The sequence below is a fragment of the Protopterus annectens genome, chromosome 4.part0 (assembly GCF_019279795.1).
Source record: "Protopterus annectens isolate FY-2018-M chromosome 4.part0, PAN1.0, whole genome shotgun sequence".
Lineage (NCBI taxonomy): Eukaryota > Metazoa > Chordata > Ceratodontiformes > Protopteridae > Protopterus > Protopterus annectens.
This window is the reverse complement of record NC_056733.1, coordinates 1,886,658,676-1,886,680,573: the sequence shown is the minus strand read 5'-3', so window position 1 is coordinate 1,886,680,573 and position 21,898 is coordinate 1,886,658,676. Positions and strand designations below refer to the sequence as shown.

The 21,898-nt window shown below is 42.2% G+C and overlaps 1 protein-coding gene across 3 annotated transcripts in view; it reads right to left on the bottom strand.

Moving 5' to 3' along the window:
• RARS1 (arginyl-tRNA synthetase 1) overlaps nt 1–21,898 on the bottom strand; it is a 1,169,219-nt gene that overhangs the window by 241,384 nt on the left and 905,937 nt on the right. For all 3 annotated transcript variants that reach the window (XM_044069555.1, XM_044069556.1, XM_044069554.1), the window contains exon 7: nt 5,001–5,121. In XM_044069555.1, the coding sequence (XP_043925490.1) occupies nt 5,001–5,121 (121 nt within the window). The remainder of the gene's footprint in view (nt 1–5,000; nt 5,122–21,898) is intronic.

Genomic DNA, 21,898 nt, shown 5'->3' with positions numbered 1-21,898 from the left:
GGGTGGTAGATGCTTGAGTATTTGTTCACCAAATACTGCTTGAACTCTCTTGTTAAGGAAAGAAGCCCTATGTAATTAATTACTATTTAACTGAGGCCAGCATAACATGAACGCTAAACCAAGTTCAGTGTTCTGGCCTTGACATCCCTATGTCATTTTGTTTTTAAGCTATAACAAGTCAGAAGGTGCATGAGTAGTTACATACATATGAGTAGTTGCATACATATGCCTGACTAATAAAGACAAAGTAAAGAAAAGGGAAAAAAAACAGTACAATATAGTCTTATGAGCTAAATCTATTAACACCAAATATAATACTAGAGAGGCATTATTGAATATTACTACTGTCACTTTAACAACAAAATAATGATACTTCTATTATTCACTTTCAATAAATGTGTATTACAGATACATATCCTTTAGCTTCATTGCTTCCACTATATACAAGCATTTGCTTAGTAATACAGCCTAAAAGAAGATGTTTTAACTGGATATATCAGTTCTACAATACTAGGAGACTGTTAACTTTTCCTAAAGAAAAATACACATTCCAGTTGCATATTTTACCTTAAGGTATTTAACAGACAGAGCAGGTCTGTTTCAGGTGCAAGACCAACAGCAAATGTAATGTTGTAACAACACATATGAACATGCAGCTGCTATCTAATATAATTATCAGACTCTTCTTTAAATATATAACTCTGCATTATATACATGATTATAGCAAGATCTCACCTAATAATTCAGTTGAGAAGAAAACAGATGTTATATTCCACACAATCATCAGCTTAATATGGTCAAGCACTTTCATTGAAAAAACAGTCTGCACTGCACATTTAAATTAACTGTATTAACTTCAAAATTCTCTAGCTTGCAAATTAAGTATTCTTAAGTCTATCTGCTTACATTTTGCTGCACAGGTTCAGTTAGTATGCTTAGCAAGCAGTCTGAGTACATTTCCGACTATTTGGATGGAATTTCAAGAAAAATATAGTTTTATGTACAATACAATACAATACGCGACACGTTTCTGCCATTTAGATCCGTTCCCAGTAATGCACTGGGGCTCCTAGGTCGTTTTGATGATGAAATGAGTTGAAAGGTGAAAGGTTATTTCAAGCACTTGTGGCTGCATGGAATTGTGGATAATGGAATGTCGCAACGCTAACGGACCTCGCTGCCTACTAAGAAATGGAAAAATAAACGGATTAAACTATTTACCTCAAGAAAAAAAATTGAAAAAGGCAGGATTCAGCCTAAAACAGCAGAGGATGTCATTCAGATGCTTCAGCAAAGGTGGATTGACTTTTTTCAAGCTGGATTTACATTGTAGAGACGGAGAAAAGTGACTTTTGCTTTTTCAGGTGTATCTATGGATATTTTTTTCATTTTTATGGCAGAATATTAAGGTAGCAGGATATTTCATCTGAAAGTGTATGTTTTTTTCTGTCAGGTAAGCACAGTATTTATTTAGTTTCTGACGATTTTGCTTGACTTCAAGAGGAAGGTCTTGGCTTATTGTGATTTTGTGTCCTCTCCATGTGAGGGTTTTCTTGGTTTTATATGCAGATAGTATTAATTGTACATGGGTTGAATTAAGGATCCTGACATATATCTGTCTTGGATAGTCCGTGTTTTGTGAGTGTCTTGTGGATCTGTGAGCTCTTTCAATTGTTATGTCCTCCAGAAGTTCTTTATCCTGCAGTAGTGCACTTAGTATTTCTTTAATAACTGTGTTTAGTTGGGTGTTTTCAACAGACTCTAGTATTCCCCTGATAATGAGATTATTCCGTCTGCTTCTAGCTTCTAAGTCCAGGAGTTTTTGTTGTAATTTGCACCAGCCTGTATACTTTTATTCAGGTCTTGTATTTTCAGTTCATTGTCCATGATTTGTGCTTCATTTTGTTCTAATCTGAGCATAATTTGGTCCATGTCTAAGCTGAAAGTATTTAGTTTGTGTGAAAATCCTTGGACTTCTGTTTGCAGTGGTTGTAATGCAATTTTAAGGTCTTCCAATGTTGATGCTTGTTCTTGCTTTGATCTAAGGACAGGTTTAATCATTTCTGACTGAATTTTATTTTTTAGACTTTTTGACGAAATATCTTTTTCTGGTGTAACTATATTTGATAGTTTAGATTTGGTAGTTACTGCTTCCATGTGCTCTGGTTGATTTTCCATTTCCAACGTTGATTTAGTTGTTTTTCAAATAAAATATAGTCAGCTAAACATAGGTGCATAAGGTTATTTTTATTCTGACAATTTTATTTTAAAACAAGTCCTTTTTTCCTTCTCTTTTTCACTCAGGCCTACTTATCTGGAAGAATCCACACCATGCGGTTAAGGGATCTGGTTGCAGCGAGCATTATTTTTCCTGCAAAAAAGGTTATCCAATGAAAAATACAGCTGAAATACTTAAGCAGATTACTTGTTGCCTTTTCCTCTGTTGAAAAGTTGATAGTTTTCCTGAGGATGCACAGGCAAAAGGTCATATATTGTTGAAAGTTAAGGGAGCTGCACAGCTAGAGTGCTCACTGGCCGTCCACCATTTTGGAATCCCCTATTAATGAGATGTCTTATCTAAACATATGTATGTAGTGAAAACCTCACACTTTAAAGTACTATTACTTTAAATGCAGAATAATATGGGCTTTTAAGGTACTGTGAGAAGAAATATTATAGGCAGTATTTAAATGGATCCAAATCACTGTAGTTACACCTTAATAAATAATGAGTTAAAGATGATTACAAATACACTTAAAACATGATTTAGGCAATCACGGATCACAACTTACATCACAGAAATATAGAATAGGCTTCTTCCATGGATCAGGTAATTTAAAAACTTACATACATTTAACCATGACTTTGACATTTGAATGGATCCTAGGATATTTGGTCTATAATGAAATTAGTGTTCCTTTGGTTGAATTTGACCTAAAAACTGCAATACCTTTATGAACTACCTGCAGAGTTCCCCCTTTCCAAAGATGGCTCATAGCATTCATTCCCTGAATGAGAACCATCATATCCTTTACATTGATTTTTTTTTTTTTTTTTTTTTTTTATCTGCTGGCATTCCATATGCCCTGTTCTTTGATGCCCTGTGAGTAAGCTCCACAGGCAGTCTGAGACATCCACAAAAATGTATTGGTTGGAGGGGTTATGAGTAAAGGGTACTCCCACATTTCATTTGATCTGAGTTACACACCCTTACTACAACAGGGGAATGGGGATTTGTTAGTCCAAAGGGTGAGACTAATGGGTCTGCACAACTCTAAAGTACCACTGCATCGTTTGTATGTGGAACTTGTCCAGGGACCATCAGTATAGTGGTAGTCATGAATTGCAGGGTCCTTAGGAACTCTTCACCATCAACTACACCCTTTGCTGACAGTTCCTACAAGAAAGCTTGGTAATTGTCCACCTTCTCTGGTGGGAGAAATGTTGAGACTTCAGGAATACTACCTTTTGTAAGGACACCAGAAGTAACTTTTTCAGTTTCAAGGTAAAACCCTAGTCCTGAATGATCCTCTTGGGAAAGTCTAGGGTGGCCAGTGCTTTGAGTGGAGTAGCCAGATAAGACAATCGTCCAGCTAAGGGTAGGTATGAATACGTTCCTACTTGCAGAAGGCAACTGCTGGGGCAAGAGTTTAGTGACTACCCTTGGTGTGGTGTATAGCAAAAAAGGCAAGGAGGTAAACTGATAGTGACAATCCTTAGACAAGAATCTAAAAGTGCCTGTAGGCACAGTGGGTGTAGATGTGCAGATGAAATCCACAGTGACCATAAACACCACTGGGTGCAGGAAGAGTAACAGGGCTGCAGGATAAGCATCCTGAATTTGGTGACATTAAGGAATAGGTTGAATTTTGAAAGGCCTAAGATCGGCATCCAGGTGCCTCCTTTCTGGGAACCAGAAAAGTCCTGCATAAAATCTCTTTCCTCTTTGACTAGTTGGTGCAGCATGTCTGACATCACTGGTCCCATGGATCATGTGGGAGGCCACTGAAGTCTGTAACCTTGTTTTATAATCGTTAGCACTCATACATCTGTAGTGACGTCTACACAAGCAGGAAGGCACGCTGGGGGTGAAAAGGGTGAAGAAAGACTGTCAAAACCGGTCTTTGTTACATGCATGTGCATGCACACACATTTCTGTTACAGAATTAAACCCAGACTACTCAATGAGTCTGACAGTAAAACAAGCTCAAACACCCCGGCCAAATAATATGAAGACATGATTTATTAGCAAAAACACTCATGCACAGGAAAGACTGAGAGCAAAAGAAGGGTGCAGCACAAAATAAGATAGAACATTATAATGAATGCAAATTTGTAACAAATTAAACAAGCAGCTGTTCACAGACAGTCCTAATCTGCAAAAGTCCTTGAGATCATGAAGTGTTGGACTTGGCCAAGCAATTAAACAACTCCTCAAGTTACTCTATTATTTCTAAAGCATTTACGTCAGGATTCTTCAAAAATAAATTTGTGTTTACAGAAACTGGCAACTGAGGTGACATCTTTCAGCTTTGCTGGCACTGATTCCAACATACAGGGAGTAAACCTATGGCATTTAATGTGTAGTTTCTAGGACTGAGTAGGGTATAGGATGACTGGAATGTTATGTTAATTGTTTACTACATAAAACAAATGACAATATGTGCATGAGAAATGAAATATAAACAAAATTAACTTAAGTCTTACATATGAAAACGTTTCTTGCACTGCTAGTACACAGGGCCCATTATTTAGAGACTACTAAAATATTACCCAAATTAAATGTGTTAAACAAATCTGAAGAGCATACTGTTTAAAATCTAGCCATGGGAATATTTTTTTTCAGTATATTTTACAACTTTCAGCCATTTTAAAAATGACATGCAACAATTTTCTCTCGAACTTGTGCTTTCTTCAGAGTGGAAAATGTTTGCTTATTCTGGTTTCGGCACATTTAATAACTTATTTCTCTTCCCATGGAATTCCATAAATAAGCATACCTTATAAAAAGCTTGTAGGTCACCAATTGGAGGAGATATTGTCAAGTAGTTGGGAAATTTATCCTGAAGGTGAGCAATCAACATTCCAAACTGTGTTCCCCAGTCTCCAATATGATTCAATCTGCAAGTGAACACACAATGCAAATTCTGAGTAAACACCACATGACAGTGTTAGAGTAAGGAGAGAAACAAGTCAGGAAATAAGGCACAGCACAGGTTGAAATCTTGTATTTCATATATGCTGAAAACTGTTCATTTCAATGATTTAACACATTTTGGGTACTCTGTTTAATAAAGATACACACACACACAAAAATCATAACTTAATATTTAACAGCTAGACATACAGTGCTTGCTTTCACAACTTCATTTATGAGTTTATCATTGGGTATTTTAGCAAGAGAGGTTTCTGTAACTCTCAGACTCACCCTGTCAGAATCCCTTTAAAGAGATAGAATTATTAGATTAACTTACGTATGACAGGTGAAATGACAGCCAATTAGCAATATCACAGCTTGCTCTGTAGCACAGAAGAATAAAGCCCTCATTATGTCCTTGGTGACCCAAGTCTGAACTATGGTCTGGGACATGGTGAAGATGGTTAGGGAAGGAATAAAAAAACAGGTGGTTTAGGGAGATCACACTTTAAGAATGACACTATTAGTGTCTGGGAGTCAGTTCACAAGCATTCAGCCTATCAATGTACCATGGAGAAACACTATCTTCAGAGAGCCATGCACACTTCTGAAGTAGAAACACCAACAGGCTGGACATCAAAAAGTATGTAAAGTGTACCTTACCACCAAGCTGTACATCTTTAAAAGCTGATAAAAGGTTCAAATCTACAATATTGCCTAACGCAGAAAAGTACAGTTTTGTACCTACCATAAATGTAGATGTCCGAACAGGATAGCATCTGCAGTCCTAACAAATGGGTTGTCCTGTCGTCAGGCAGCCCTTCGGTCGGCCGGATTCCAAAGTCTGGGTCTGGCCTCGGCTGGTGTCGCACTTCATCCGACGTCATCACTGCTGGTCTTCGGGTATAAAGGCATCAGCCGACGCCATTTTCCTCAGTGTTTCTTGCCCCAGATGCCAGTTGCCCTCTTGGATAGCTACATTTTTGGATAAATGCCAATGTTTCCAAAAAGGTAGAAGGCAAACACAAAAATAAGCATGTATGTACATATATACAAACAAATACACCATAAGAAATCCCCCCCCAGCTAGCTATTAGGTGGGCAAATACCCTAGGAATACCACAGAGGGGAAGGAGGGTGGGTAATCCTGACTGCAGATGCTATCCTGTTCGGACATCTACATTTATGGTAGGTACAAAACTGTACTATGTCCTTCAAGGATGCATCTGCAGTCCTAACAAATGGGTAGAATACCATAGCCAAACTAGGGGAGGAGGAAGAAGAATTATGGTGTAGTTAGGATCCCTTGCAATACAGCAGTGGCAAACCCTGCTCGGGATCTGGAGTATAGAGGTAAGTTATAATGCTTGGCAAATGTATGCACGGAGGTCCAAGTAGCCGCCTCAATAATGTCCTTGGTAGCCACTCCTCGTAAGAAAGCTGTGGTAGTGGCTGTAGCCCTTGTAGAATGAGGTCTTATGTTCTGTGGAATTTGCTTTCCATGGTAGGAGTAACAGAATCTTATGCAATTTCCTATCCACTTGGAGATTGTCTGTTTGGAAATTGCTTTTCCTTCCCTTCCTGTTGCATAAGCTACTAGAAGCTGGTCAGTTTTCTATTGCCCTTGGTTCTGTCCAGGTAGTAGCGCAACTGTCTATGTACATCCAAGGTATGCAGCAGTCTTTCCCCTGTTCTGTGGATTGGGAAAGAAGGTAGGTAGGTGGATTGCCTGGTTTAGAGACACTCTGGATACCACCTTAGGCATAAATGTAGGATTAGTTCTCATGGACACTCTATCTTGATGGAAGATTAGGAAGGGTTGTACTGCCATTAAGGCCTGTAGTTCCGAAACCCTTCTTGCTGAAGTAATTGCCAGTAGGAAAGCAGTTTTCCAGGATAGGTGTTGAAGATCTGCTGTTGCTGCTGGTTCGAATGGAGGGAGTGTCAATTTTTCTAGCACAAAGTTCAAGTCCCATGCTGGTAATGGTGGTTTCCTAGGAGGTTTTACATTCTTGATTCCTCTGAGGAACTGCCTGAGTAGAGGATGTGAGAAGACAGGGGGATCGAAGCTGTATTCTGCAGAAATAGCTGATGCATGTATCTTGATGGAGGAATAGGACAGGCCTGTATGGAGAAGCTCTGCCAAATACTCCAGGATGTTGGCAATATCTATCTTTGACACATCTTTTCCTCTTTCCGCACTCCAAATGACAAACCTTTTCCATTTTCCTGCATAGTTCCTTCTTGTTGAAGGTCTGTGGGCCTCAAGGATAATGTCTTTAACCCTTTGGGATAAATCTGGGTTAGTTGCTGTTATGTAATGTTCCAGGCAGTCAGTTGCAGAGTTTTTAGGTTTGGATGCATGATGTTGTAGTCGTTCTGAGTTAACATCAAAGGCATCAGGGGTAGTGTCCACGTTCTCCCCCGAGACATGCTCCTCAGCAATGGATACCAGTGTTGTCTTGGCCAATTTGGAGCTATCAGAATTATCCTTGGACGTTCCTCTTTGATTTTCAGTAGTACCTTGTGCATCAAAGGAAGAGGTGGAAATGCATATGCTGTCAGGCCTTTCCAACTGAAGGATAGAGAGTCCACCTTCCATGCAAGTGGGTGGTATGTCCTTGTGCAGAATTTCTTGAGCTGGTGATTGAGTGGGGATGCGAATAGGTCTATGTGTGGCATTCCCCATTTCTTTGTGATGGCCTTGAAGATGTCCGGGTGTAGCATCCATTCGTGAGCATCCGAGGTAGTTCTGCTTAACATGTCTGCTAGGATGTTTTCTTTTCCTGGTACAAATATTGCCTGTAACTGAATGTTGTAGCTCAGAGCCATATTCCATAGGTCCAGAGTCATTCGGCATAGGGGGTATGAATGAATGCCTCCCTGTTTGTTGATGTACCACATGACTGTGGTGTTGTCTGTCCTTATCATTAAATGGCCTTCTTTGAGGAATGGTCTGAAATTCTGGATTGCTAGTTTTACTGCTAGCATTTCTTTTTGATTTATGTGCAGGTGCAGCTGATCTGGAGTCCATAATCCTTGTATGCATTTGTCCAGCATGTGGGCCCCCCAACCTAGGTCTGAGGCGTCCGTTGTGATGGTTTGGCTTGCTTGAAAGTTGTGGAAGGGCAAGCCTGGGTTTGACTGGCATGCTTGAGCCCACCATAGGAACTCTTGTTTCAGGCATGGGATTAGTGGTATTTCGGTTTCTAAGCTGTGCCTGTGTTGAGACCATAAATTCTTTAGGTACCACTGTAGCTTTCTCATATGCAGTCTGGCATGGGGGACCAGGATTATGCATGATGCCATGAAGCCCAAGGCCTGCAGTACTTTCCTTGCTGTTAGTTTGTTCTGCTTTGTTAATGCCAAGAAGTAAAGAGGGAGTTGTTCTTGTTTTTCTGCAGTTAGGAATGCCATCTGTTTTACTGTGTCCAATTCTGCACCCAAGAATGTTCTTGTTTGGGATGGTATCAGTCTTGACTTTCTTAAATTGACTGTGTATCCCAGGGCTTGTAGTAAGCAAATGACTCTTTGTAAGTCTTTTGTCAGCTTGCTTTTGTTGTCCAGGTATGGATAAATTTGGATTCCCTGTAGCCTGCAATGAGCGATTACTGATGCCAGGCATTTTGTGAATACTCTAGGCGCAGTAGATAAGCCAAAGGGCAATGCTGAGAATTGATAATGCTCTGATCCTGCAAGAAATCTGAGGTATCTTCTGCAATTTGGTCGTATGGGGACGTGCAGGTATGCCTCCTTGAGATCTAGAGTTACCAGCCAACACTCCTTGCCCAGCATGGGAAGAAGTTGCTGTAGGGTCAGCATTTTGAATTTTGGAACAATGATGAATGTGTTTAAAGCGGACAGGTCAAGAATAGGTCTCCAACTTTTCTCTTTTCTTGGTACTAGGAAGAGTCTGGAGTAGAATCCTTTGCCCTGTTCTGCAGGTGGTACCCTTTCCACAGCTCTCATCTTTGTTAATTGAGCTATCTATTTTAGAGCTTCTGTTTTTTGATTTGGAGGTAGGTTTGGCATTCCTCTTTTTACTGGCAAGGTGTGGAAATGAAACCTGTAGCCTTGGTCTATAGTTTGCAAAATCCACTTGTCTCTTGTGATATAGTGCCAATTTTTTGAAAATAAGGCTAACTTTCCGCCTAAGGGTGCTGCTATTTGTTCCCTGGTAGGCGGTGTCAGAGCCAAGTCACTGTGATTGTCCTGTTGCAGTGGCAGTGGTTGTGTCTGTGCCTCGTTGGTTATTGCCTTGCCACTGGCGTCCTCTGTAGGCACCTCCTCTGGATTGATTTCTGCCTCTGGAACGTCTATTCCTGCCTCTCTGAGATTTAGAGGAGTCTGGAAAGACCAATTTTTGGAAGGCCAGTTCCTGCTAAACCTTGGGGGCTGAACCTGTAAGAAATCTTTAACTGTTTGTACAGATTTTGCCTTCTCTTCCATTTTCTTCATTACTTGCTGGGCAGGAGAACCAAATAGTCTGGCCTTATCCATAGGAGCATCTAATAGCTTTGCTTTAACATGATCCGGCAAGACCTGTTCTTTCAACCATGCATGCCTTCTTATAACTGTGCCAGTCATGGCTGATCTAAATGAAGCCTCCAGTGCATCATAGCCACATTTTAAAGAATGGTTACTAACCTGCTGAATGTTATTCACCATTTCTAAAACATATCTCTTATCTAAGGAATCATCAGAGGACAGTTTCTTAGTTAACTGATCAAGCATAAACTCTTGGTATTGGATCATATGAAACTGACAGTTCAAAGCTCTAGCTGAGAGAGTAGCAGAGGTGTAAACTTTGTTACCCCATCTCTCTAAGGACCTGGATTCCCTTTCAGAAGGGAGAGGGGTTTTGCTGAGGTCGAAGCTACTGCCTTAGGCCCCTGGGAGATAGTCTCAGGATCTGCAAGGGGAGCCTTGTATAGGTGGTGATGAGTGTCCGGTACCCTGTAAAACCTATCGGGCTTGGCAGGGGCTGGAGGTAAAGTATCAGGAGCAGTGCAAACATCATTAAATGCATCATCCACAACAGGAAGAACTGGAGGTATAGCTAAGGGCCTATGTTGCGGTAAATGTAGAAAGGTCCTAAGCCTTTTTCTTGAATCTGAGAAATCTTGTCCCTGCCATTGGAATTGCTCTCTCATGGCATGTAAGGTTTCCCCAAAGGAAAATTCCTCTGGTGGAGAGGCAGAAGGAATAGATTCTTCAGCATCGGAATCTTCATAAATTGAAAAAGGAGCCTCTGGATGGTCTGTATTGTCTGAATCATCAGAAGAATCATCTGAGGACACTGGCTCAGGGGGCTCTGCTCTAGGTCTCTTTTCTGGAGGTTGAGAGGCCCTGTCTGGGTGAGATTGGGATCCCCTTATTAAAGAGATGAGATCCTCTGCCAGAGTAAGCATTTGAGAACTGGAACTGGGTCTTTGTGAGGGGGGCTTAACAGGCACGGATTTAGCAGTTTTGGCTGCTTTAGCCCTGGCAAAGGCCTTTATAGACATGGCTGCAGGAGGCCTAGCAGCACCACGTGCTGGGGTAGAGACATCCAAAGGGATGGTGTCCGATAATTCTAGAGGAACCACATTAGTAGGCAAAACTTCAGAGGCCGATTCAACTAGGGTAGCAGGAGCCTCGGTAGTAGTCATGGATTCGGCTGAAGAGTGACCCGTTTGCTCGGTTTCGGCCGAAACCGAGACACTCGTGGTTTGCTTAACCGTAGTTTCGGCCGAAACCGCGGACCGCGAGTGTCGGTCTTTTTCTTTGCGTTTCTTAACAATTTGAGAAGTCAGAGGATCCGACGGCATAATGTACGCAAAATCTGAGCCGAAAAACTGTTCAGCAAACTCCGACCGACGCCTAAGCGTTCGTCGGTTGAAGGAAGCACAGGCTAAACAGGCTGTTACATCGTGGTCTGGGCCTAAACAAGGTAAGCAGTAAGAGTGGAAATCTTTATGAGGTATTTGTTTCCCACAAGTTAAACAGTTATTCACTTTTTCTGACATCGGCTGAGGCAAGAAAGAGTCCCCAGCGGGTACTTAGCTTTTTAGAAGTCTTCGAAGTAGTATTCGGTAGTAGTAATCTCTGGATCTGACCGACCGGCACTTGCGAACAGCTTCTGCTTCGGGCGCCACGCGGCAAGAAAGACTGAGGAAAATGGCGTCGGCTGATGCCTTTATACCCGAAGACCAGCAGTGATGACGTCGGGTGAAGTGCGACACCAGCCGAGGCCAGACCCAGACTTTGGAATCCGGCCGACCGAAGGGCTGCCTGACGACAGGACAACCCATTTGTTAGGACTGCAGATGCATCCTTGAAGGACATCCAGGCATGGTCTGAAGGGACACAGTCACTGGCAAACAATAGATTCCATTATAAGCAAAAAGCTTACAGCTCTGAAGACAAATGCACTAAAACAATATTCACAGAATAAGCAACAGGAAAAAATGACCAACCTGTGCTGTGTAAACGTCTCACCAAAGAAATAAACCAGAGTAAAGTAGTCCAAAAAAGTAGAATGATGAGATGACACCAGGCTTTGGACATAAAACGAACAATGTTTTATTTTAAAATAACGTAAGCGCTTTCACAGCTCTTGCTGCTTCTTCAGGTGTCACTATAAAAATGCAGTCACACACAGCAATTTATACAGAAATTCAACTAGCAAATCAACCAATTAAGCAATTATGTACTAAAAGAATACAAACAATATATGTAATAAAAATTTAAAAATAAGAAATAAACTTAAAATCAACTAATGTGCATATATGTATGTAAAGATCTAAAAAGTGAGCATGTCTGTAACAAAAGTTTAAGGGGGACTTTATCATTTAGTCCTGAACCATAATCAGCCTTTAACCTAGCTATCCACTTGCTCTCTAAGCTTTCAGTAGCGTTCATAACATCACTCAAGTGTTCTACTATACGTTCCTTCAACTGTCTATTAATCTTGCCTACATAAAACTTCGTGCAGGCAGTGCAGCACGCTAAATAAACCACATAAGAAGTGCAAGTAGCTTGAACATCAAACACATACTGTTTAAGCTACTTGCACTTCTTCTCATGTGGTTTACTTAAGACATATAAATAATGGCACTGAGTGCAGTGCTCTTTCTAATCATTTGAAGCTCACCTCACACACACATTGTTTTACGTTTCAAGTTATAGCAGAGGAAGCAGCTAGTAAGAGGCTGGGTGATGTTAGGAATGCTACTGAAAGCTTAGAGAGCAAGTGGATAGCTACACCTAACACAGTACCTACAGCATTCAATACACTTAAAACCACAAGCACAAATGTCTCACCAAACAAGCCCCTACGGCAAAGCACATCTAAAGCAAATGTTTTGGTCACAGGCGACTGTACAGTGAGACACACAGATGTCTCACTTACCAGGCTGGACAAGAAGAAGGTTACGGTCAACTGTCTGCCAGGTGCCGGGATTCGCCAGATCACATACACACTAAAGTCTCTCTACAACAAGTACCATTATGACTCTGTCATAGTTCATGCTGGTGTGAATGACTTGAGACGTATCTCACTGGACTATATTTATTTATTTGACATTTGTTAACCAGGCTAGTATATGAAGAGAGAAATGACTGAGCTCTCTGAATATGTGTCTTAGGCAGGTATGTCCCTAGCCTTCAGCAGCATACTACCTTCAGCTAAAATGATACCACAATATAAACAAAAAATGATTGACTTCAACAACTGGCTTAGTTTCTGGTGTTATTCTAAGGGGATCCAGTACCTGTTAGCCTGGGATGACATGGTAGACAGACCATGCTGCTTTGCCAGAGATGGTCATCTGTCACCTCTGGGATTTTGATTACTGGATAAGGTTTCTGCCTCCCTCACAGTGCCTTTTTTAGGCAATGTCACAACAACAAAATTCCTGAAGTAAAAATATCTTCAAAAAGCAACCACAAGGTTATGTTAAGGTTATGCTGCTAAACACTAGGAGTCTAAACCTAAAACTGCATTCATTGGAAGCAGCCCTCAGTTTAGGAGATGCTGACATCTGTGCAGTCACAGAGACTTGGTTTAAGACCATGGAAAGCATCCCGGCCATACCAGGTTATAATGCCTTCCACACCTTACAAACACAAGGTGCGGGGTTTGAGTCTCACAGGGGATAATTGGCTAGGCTTAAAGTGTCTCGCAAGGGTAGTTAGCCTAGTACTAATCTATGAACCTTCAGACCACAAACTGAAACTGCAAGGACTAAAGGACGTAGAGTATCAATATTCATTAAAGATAAATACACCTCTGGATAGGTTAAACAAAACGATTCCCTTGAACTAATCCAGGTCCAACTGACTGTAGGTAAGACCCCTCTCCGAGTTATTGCCATTTACAGGACCCCTGCCATGAACCAGGATACCCACACTGCATATGCAGATCTACTTGAATCACTCCAGATACAACCAAACACCCTGGTTTTAGGTGACTTTAACTGTCATTTCATAGACTGGGTTAATTACACATGCACTAACATGCTTTCCCAAAGGTTCCTGGACTTCATCAAATCCAATGCCATGGACCAGTTGGCTACCACCCCCCCCAGAAAGGGGACAAACATTCTGGATCTGATGCTCACTAACATGGGTGATTATTGCACCACCCCAAATGTGTGGCCCTCCCTACTAAGGTCTGATCATAAATCAGTCTCATTAGCAGTAACAATAACATCTGCCCCCGCCCCCCCATAGCAGCAACTACACTAAAATACTTCTCCAAAGCCAATTACAACCTAATATGTGATGGCAATAATAGCTTCACAACCCTGCCCTCACTGATGGCATGGACACCTATACTGGGATTTACACCAATGCCTTGTACAAGCATCTATACAAATGTATTGACTCAGCCGTACCTGATAAGATCAAAACAAGATCCTCAGGAAAGAACAAGTCTGCATGGTGGACATTCACCATTAACAGGATATATAATAAGAGAACTAAATTACTGTCCAAGAGCAGGAAGGAATGGTCTCTGAATTGAAAGGATTCCCTCCTCGGTTTAAACAAGCAAATAAGACATCTCAAAAGGCATTCTAAAGGTAACTATGAATCCAAATTAGCCTCCTTTGCTAAGGATAACCATAAGGCCTTCTTTAGCTACATCAGAAACCTTAAAGGAAAAACTCAGATCTGCACAGAGCTGGTTGTTAATGGCACCACATATACTGAACCCGCAGAAATAGACAACCTGCTAGCTGACAGGTTCAGTGAAAACTTCTCCTCCTTGTCCACGCCACGTATCCCCCAAAGCATCCCTACCACCTGCCCTTAACCAAGTATCTCCATGGAGCAGGTCATAAACGCTCTCTCCAAATCCAAAAACATAGCCTCTATGAGACCTGATAATATCCCAGGCTGCATTCTTAATGGATTAAAACAGGAACTAGCTGCACCGCTGTGCACTCTTTTTAACCACAGTGTAAGCACTGGTTCTGTACCTGGTGAATGGAAAGCAGCAACAGCCATCCCTTTACATACAGGAGATGCTCCCCAAGACCCTGAACTGTAGACTCATAAGCTTGACCAGCATAATCTGCAAGGCTATGGAAAGAATAATCATGGACCTTATAAACAAAGACATAGGAGGCCTCCAAACGCTCGACCCAACCCAGTTTAGCTTCATTAAAGGGAGATCCTGCCTCTTGAACTTGGTGGACTTCTTTGAAACAGTCACCAAAGCCCTGGATGAAGGTATATAGTACAGTTGTGTACACTTACCATAAATGTAGATGTTCGAGTGTATTCACTGTTGCAGTCATTACATTTGGGGAAATCTGCTGGCAGGTTGCCCTTAGTCGGCCTGAATTCCAAAGTCTTGCGTTGGTTGCTGTCTCCTCTTCCATGACGCCAGGTCGTCAGGGGTATAAAACAAGCAGCCAATGCCATTTTCTTTAGTTTTTCTTGCCCCAGATGTCAGATGCCCCCCAAAAGGTAGCAAAAATATATATACATGCATCAATATAAACTTTACCTTAATCTACAAGCAAATAAACCACATAGGTTGCAGAAGATAGAGATGGAAAGATAAACTCCAGAATGAAAGGGGGATGGTGGGGGGGTAACCTGGACTGCAAGAGTGAATACACTCGAACATCTACATTTATGGTAAGTGTACACAACTGTACTATGTTCTTCGTGTTTCACTGTTGCAGTCATTACATTTGGGTAGAATCCCAAAGCTATGTTTGGGAGGTTGGAGCTAAACAGCATTAGGTGCGGCTATAAGGCCCTGCAGAACTGCAGTGGCAAAGCCTGCCCTGGACTTAGAGTAGAGAGGCAAATGATAATGCTTTGTAAAGGTGTGAACAGAACTCCAAGTAGCAGCCTCTAGAATGTCTTTGGTTGGTACTCCTCTGAGAAAGGCTGCTGAAGTAGCCGCAGCTCTGGTGGAATGAGACCTAATGCCCTTGGGCACAGGTTTACCATGGTGTAAGTAGCAGAAACGAATGCAGTGGCTTATCCACTTTGAAATAGTCTGCTTTGAAATAGCCTTTCCTTCTGATCCTGCAGCATTATGTCACTAGTAATTGCTCAGTTTTCTTAGAGCTTTAGTCCTGCTCAAGTAGAATCTTAGCTGTCTGTGTACATCCAAGGAATGCAGAATTCTCTCCCCCCTGTTCTGCGGATTTGGATAAAATGTTGGCAGATGAATAGTTTGGTTAAGAGCCACACTGGAAACCACCTTAGGCATAAATGTTGGATTTGTCCTCAGAGACACCCTGTCTGGGTAAAATATGATAAAAGGCTCCACAGCCATGAGGGCCTGTAACTCTGAGACTCTTCTTGCTGAAGTAATTGCTAGTAACAGAGCTGTTTTCCATGATAAGAATTTTATATCAGCAGTAGCAGCTGGTTCAAATGGAGGCAGGGTGAGCTTTTCCAACACATAATTGAGGTCCCATGCAGGTACTGGTGATCTTCTAGAAGGCCTTACATTTTTGGCTCCTCTAAGATATTGCTTTAGTAAAGGATGAGAAAAGATTGGTGGCTCTGTATTGTAATGAGCCGAAATGGCAGAGGCATGGATTATAATTGATGAGAAAGATAGGCCTTTGTCAAGCATCTCAGTCAAGTATTGTAATATCCGAGGAATATTTGGTTCTACTGTATCAGTTCCTTGTGCTTGATTCCAAGCACAGAATCTCTTCCATTTATCAGCATAAGATTTTCTAGTACTAGGCCTTCTGGCTTCCAAAACTGACATCCATCACAGCTTTACTGAGAGGTGTTGTTTGTATAACTACATGATCAGCCATGCTGCCAGGTTCAGTGTCTGGAGCTGATTGTGCAGAATCTGATTGTTTTGCTGGGACAGTAGTTGAGGTCTTTGAGGTAAGGTCCAAGCTGGGTATTGAGACAAGTTCCTTAGGACTGGGTACCAGTATTGGCGAGGCCAGTCCGGGGCAATTAGTATTATCTTTGGTTTCTCTTGTCTAACTTTTAGGAGGACCTTGGGAAGAAGAGGCAGTGGAGGAAAGGCGTACACTGATAGGTTTTTCCAACTGAAGGATAGAGCGTCCAATTTCCATGCTTGTCTGTGATAAGTCCTCGTGCAGAATCTTTTCAACTGATAATTTTGAGGGGAGGCAAATAGATCTATGTCTGGGCTCCCCCATTTCTTTCTTATTATGCTGAAGACTTGTGGATCTAGTTTCCACTCGTGAGGATCCATAAGGTTTCTGCTTAAATCGTCTGCCAGAGTATTTTGCTTTCCTGGCAGGAATTGAGCTTGAAGATGTATTTTATAAGTCAAAGCTGTGTCCCACAGTGCCATGGCTAATCTGCAAAGGGAGTATGAGTGCGTGTCCCCTGCTTGTTTATATACCACATGACCGTTGTGTTGTCCGTCTTTATCAGTAGTTGTCCTGGATGAAGTAAGTCCTTGAAGGCTGTCAGGGCATTTTGAGCAGCTAGCATCTCTTTCTGGTTGATATGTAGATGCATTTGTTTTGGGGTCCATATGCCCTGAATGCATCTTCCCGCCATGTGGGCCCCCCCAGGCATAATCTGATGCGTCTGTTGTTAAGGTTTGGCTGGCAGGGGGTAGAGTGAAGGCCCATTCCATGTTTTGGTGACATGCCTTTGCCCACCACAGAAACTCCTGTTGTGGGCAGGGAAGGAGAGGAATCATTGTTTCCAGACTGTGACAATGTTGACTCCATAAACTTTTTAGGTTCCACTGAAGTTTCCTCATATGCAGTCTTGCATATGGAATCAGTAGGATGCAGGATGCCATGAAGCCCAAAGCCTGCAGAATTTGTCTTGCAGATAACTGGGCCTTTGTTGCTAACATGTTGAAGTAGGCAGTCAGTTGTCTTTGTTTGTCTGGCGTGAGATAAGCCATCTGGGCAGTTGTATTCAAGCTTGCACCCAGGAATGTTATCTTTTGAGAGGGTACCAGTTGTGATTTCTTTTTGTTTATTGTGTACCCTAGGCATGTTAGAAGCCTTTTCATAAACGCCAGGTGTTGAAGAAGAATGTCCTTGTTCTCTGCTTCAATGAGACAGTCGTCCAAGTAAGGATATATTTGAATACTTCTTTGTCTGAAAAATGCAATTACTGATGCCAGGCACTTTGTAAAGACCCTGGGCGCAGTAGATAAGCCAAAGGGCAGTGCAGAGAATTGGTAATGCATTAAGCCAGCCTTGAATCTGAGATATCTTCTGCACGGTTGCCTTATTGGGACATGCAGGTATGCCTCTTTTAGGTCTAATGTCACCAGCCAAGCATTCTTGCCCAGCATGGGCAGAAGCTGCTGCAAAGTCAGCATTCTGAACTTTGGAATGTCCAGGTATGTGTTCAAAATCGATAAATCCAGTATTGGCCGCCAGGCCTTGTCCTTTCTGGGTACAAAGAACTGTCCAGTAAAAACCTTGTCCTTTTTCCTGTTCTGGTACTGGCTGAATGGCCCCCATATTCATGAGGGATGTAGCCTGTTTCTGTGCCTCTGCCCATTGATTTTTTGGCAGATCTGGCCAACCGTTTGCCATTGGCAGAGTAAGGAAATGGAATCTGTATCCCTGTGATGCTATGTTTAGCACCCACTTGTCCTGGGTTATTAACTGCCAATTTTGATCAAAAAGTGCTAATTTTCCCCCTAAGGGTGCTGTCAAAAGATAAGTGCTTGGTGAAGGCAGAGGGAAGTCACTGTGACTGTTTTCTGTAGGTTTGCGCTTTATCTCCTCCAGATTTGGAGGCAGAAGTGCCCCGTTGCTTTGACCTGTATGAATCTTGTGCCTGGTATCTGGAACCCTTAGGGGGTCTGGATTTGCCCCTTTGAGCTCTGTCTGACACAGGAAAGGACCAATTTTTGTAGGCCAGTGTCTACTGAATCTTGGTGGCTGCACGTGTAAGAAATCTTTAAGTTTGCATAGACTTAGCTTTGTCTTCCATTTTCTTTAAAACCTCTTCTGCCTTAATACCAAACAGAATTATGCTGTAAAGGTGCATCTTGCAATTTAGCTTTAACATGATCAGGCAAATTTTGTTCCTTTAGCCAGGCATGCCTCCTAATCACAGATCCAGTAACTGCGGCCCTGCAGGAGGCCTCTAAAGAATCAAAACCACATTGCAAAGTATGCTTTCCAACCTGTTCAGCTGCATGCACTATTTCCTGCAATTCTTTATTTTCTGTACATTCAGAAATCAACATCATTTTCTGTTTCAGCAGTCCCATAACACATTGTTGATACTTGAGCATATGAAATTGGCAGTTTAAGGCCCTAATTGCCAAGGTTGCAGATGTATAAACCTTTTTCCACCATCTATCCAGTGCCCTTGAATCTCTGTCAGAGGGGGTAGGATTTTTTGTTGTTGAGGCCTTAACTCCCTTTGGACCCTGTGAAATAGTTTCAGGATCAGCAGCAGGGGTTCGTTCTAAATAAAATTTGTGTGAGTCAGGGACCCTGTAATATCTGTCAGGCTTGCTGGGAGCCGGAGGTAAGGAGTCAGGGATCAGGCTTGACTCCGAAAACACATCATCCACAATGTCTAAAACAGGGGCTATGGCTAAAGGCCTGTGCTGAGGGAGAAGAAGGAAATCCCTGAGCCTCTTTTTTGATTCTGAGAAATCTTGACTCTCCCAGTGAAAATGCTCCCTCAAAATATGCAAGGTTTCTCCAAATGAATAATCCTCTGGAGGTGATGCAGATGGTATAGACTCCTCTACATCAGAATCCTCATAGGGAGGAATAGATAATTCCTGATCAGAAGAGGAATCAGAAGAAATAGAAACCTGATCTGAAGATTCATAATCAGTGTCTTGCCTAGGCCTCTTATCTGGCGGGGGATGGGAACCCCTGATCAAGGTAATAAGGTCTTCAGCCATTTTGATCATCTGTTTTTTAGGCATAGAGGCCTGTGCACATGGCTCATGCGTCATTTTTTAGTTTAAGAAGTTGCTTTTGTCTTTGGTTTTGCAGCTGTCATCGGTTTGATATAAAAATGTTGAGGCCTGAATACACCCTCAGAAGCTGGTGCCTGCTCAGCGGCTCCGGACCCATCTGAGGGAGGTACATCCGTGGTTCCAATACTTTGAGTATCTCGCAGCATGCCGGACTCCACATGGGTGTCGGTAGGGGCCTGCGACTCAAAAGTAGCGGGTATCAGGGGCTGAGAATGCGCCTCAGTGAGTACCGGCGAACCGGTGACTGGCTTAGGAGAAGCTTCGTCGTCGGTTTTGGACCTCGACTGTCTCTATATCCTTTTCTTTGCGTTTTTTATGTACTCCGGTAGTAGGATTGCTGTCCGATGACACTTCTGGGTAGTTAAATCTGTTTCCAAAATACTTTGAGGCAAAACTATACCGACGCTTAATAGTGCGTTGGTTAAATCTATCCCAAATCGACAGCCAGGCACGTTGTGATCAGGGCCTAGGCAAGGAATACAGTATAAATGGAAATCCTTATGAGGTATTTGCTTCCCACAAGTAATACAATTATTAACTTTTTCTGACATTGGTATGGAGCAAGAAAAAAGTTTCCCCAACAGGGTACTTAGCTTTAGTGAAGACTTTGGTTCTGAAACCCAAACTCGAATATTTCAGGAGTTGGCAGACTGGCACTTGGGAAATGCTTCCGCTTCGGACACTGCGTGGCAAGAAAAACTTAAGAAAATGGAGTCGGCTGCTTGTTTTATACCCCTGACATCATGGAAGTGGAGTCAGCAACCGACGCAGGACCCAAGACTTTGGAATTCAGGCCGACTGAGGGCAACCTGCCAGCAGATTACCCCAAACATAATGACTGCAACAGTGAAACACGAAGAACATCCATACATATGGCCTACCTGGACCTGGCCAAGGCCTTTGACACTATTGCCCACTCAGACTTCACTGATAAAATCACCCAGCTAGAGATCAACCTGTACATTGTCAGGCGGGATGCAAACTGGCTCACCAATAGAACACACACAGTCAAAATAGGTGACACTACCTCCACCAGCAGACCAGTAATGAGTGGTGATCCACAGGGATCTGTGCTGGGGCCCCTATTGTTTGTAATCTACTTCTAGTATGTACATGCTAAAACAAAAGGCCTATGGCTGACAAAGTTTGCTGATGACTGCAAACCAGGTGCAGACAGTGAGTCCTCAAACGATGTCAACATCCTACAAGAGAGACTTACACAGACAAAAGACTGGTGCCAAAGCCATGGGCTAAAATTCAATGCAAAAAATGCATTATCATCCCCTTCAGCAAGGGCGACTCCCTGCAGATAACACATTAATAACTACACCCTAAGCACGCAATCAGTGGTGAGGGATTTGGCCACACAGGTTGACAGCAACCTTTCCTTTGACCACCACATCTCCACAGTGGCAAGAAAGGTGTTCTACATCAAACCTCATAAGTAAGGGTATGGCATCCAGAACAAAACAGGCTATAACCCCCCCTGTACTCTGCACTCATCAGGCCAGTAATAGAGTACAATACTACCTTTGGTATTGTACCCTACCATGCACCTGCAGCAACTGGAAAGACCTCAAAGGTTTCTTACAAAGAAAATTCAAGGTCTTCAGCATATGTTGACAGACTGAAATCACTATCACTATACTCTGTATCCTACTGACTACTCAGAGGTGACCTCTGCCTTGCACATAAAGCAATCTGAGATCTTGCTCTAATGGAAATGTTGCACAATCGTAAATCAAATGGTATAAGATGCACTCACTCTAGGGAACTCAACCTAGTATGTGACATCAACAGGACTTGTGCAGACAGAGATATGTCTCACACAGGTTGCCTCTCCTCTAGAACAAACTTCCAATTCAGGTGAAGCAGAGACCCTCCCTGACCCTATCTAAGTGCAATTTGGATGATTAGATGGGAAACTGCAAATTCACCCCGGGAGTTTCACCTGTGTCCCTCTTGGACAGTATTTGTTGACTTAGTCCCACCTAATACCTTTATTTTCTTGGGAACAGGGCTTGTACTTGGCTAAACTTCTACGGGCCCTAGGCCCATTAGCCTAACAACCTCCAATAATCCTGTGATATGTGAAGCTGCTATGGCTGGCCATACTTGATGTGGGGTGCATGTATGAGTAGTTGGAAGCTACTGAACAAACCAAACATGAGTTGTGATGTTATGTATTCATTCATTCATTTATTCATTCATTCATTCATTCTTTCTTGACTGGGCAAGTGGACTGGTCCTGAGACTTTTTTCAGCCATAACCCAGGTGCTAAGGTGCAATATTTTACAAAGATTTACCAGAAGTTAACATACAAGATATT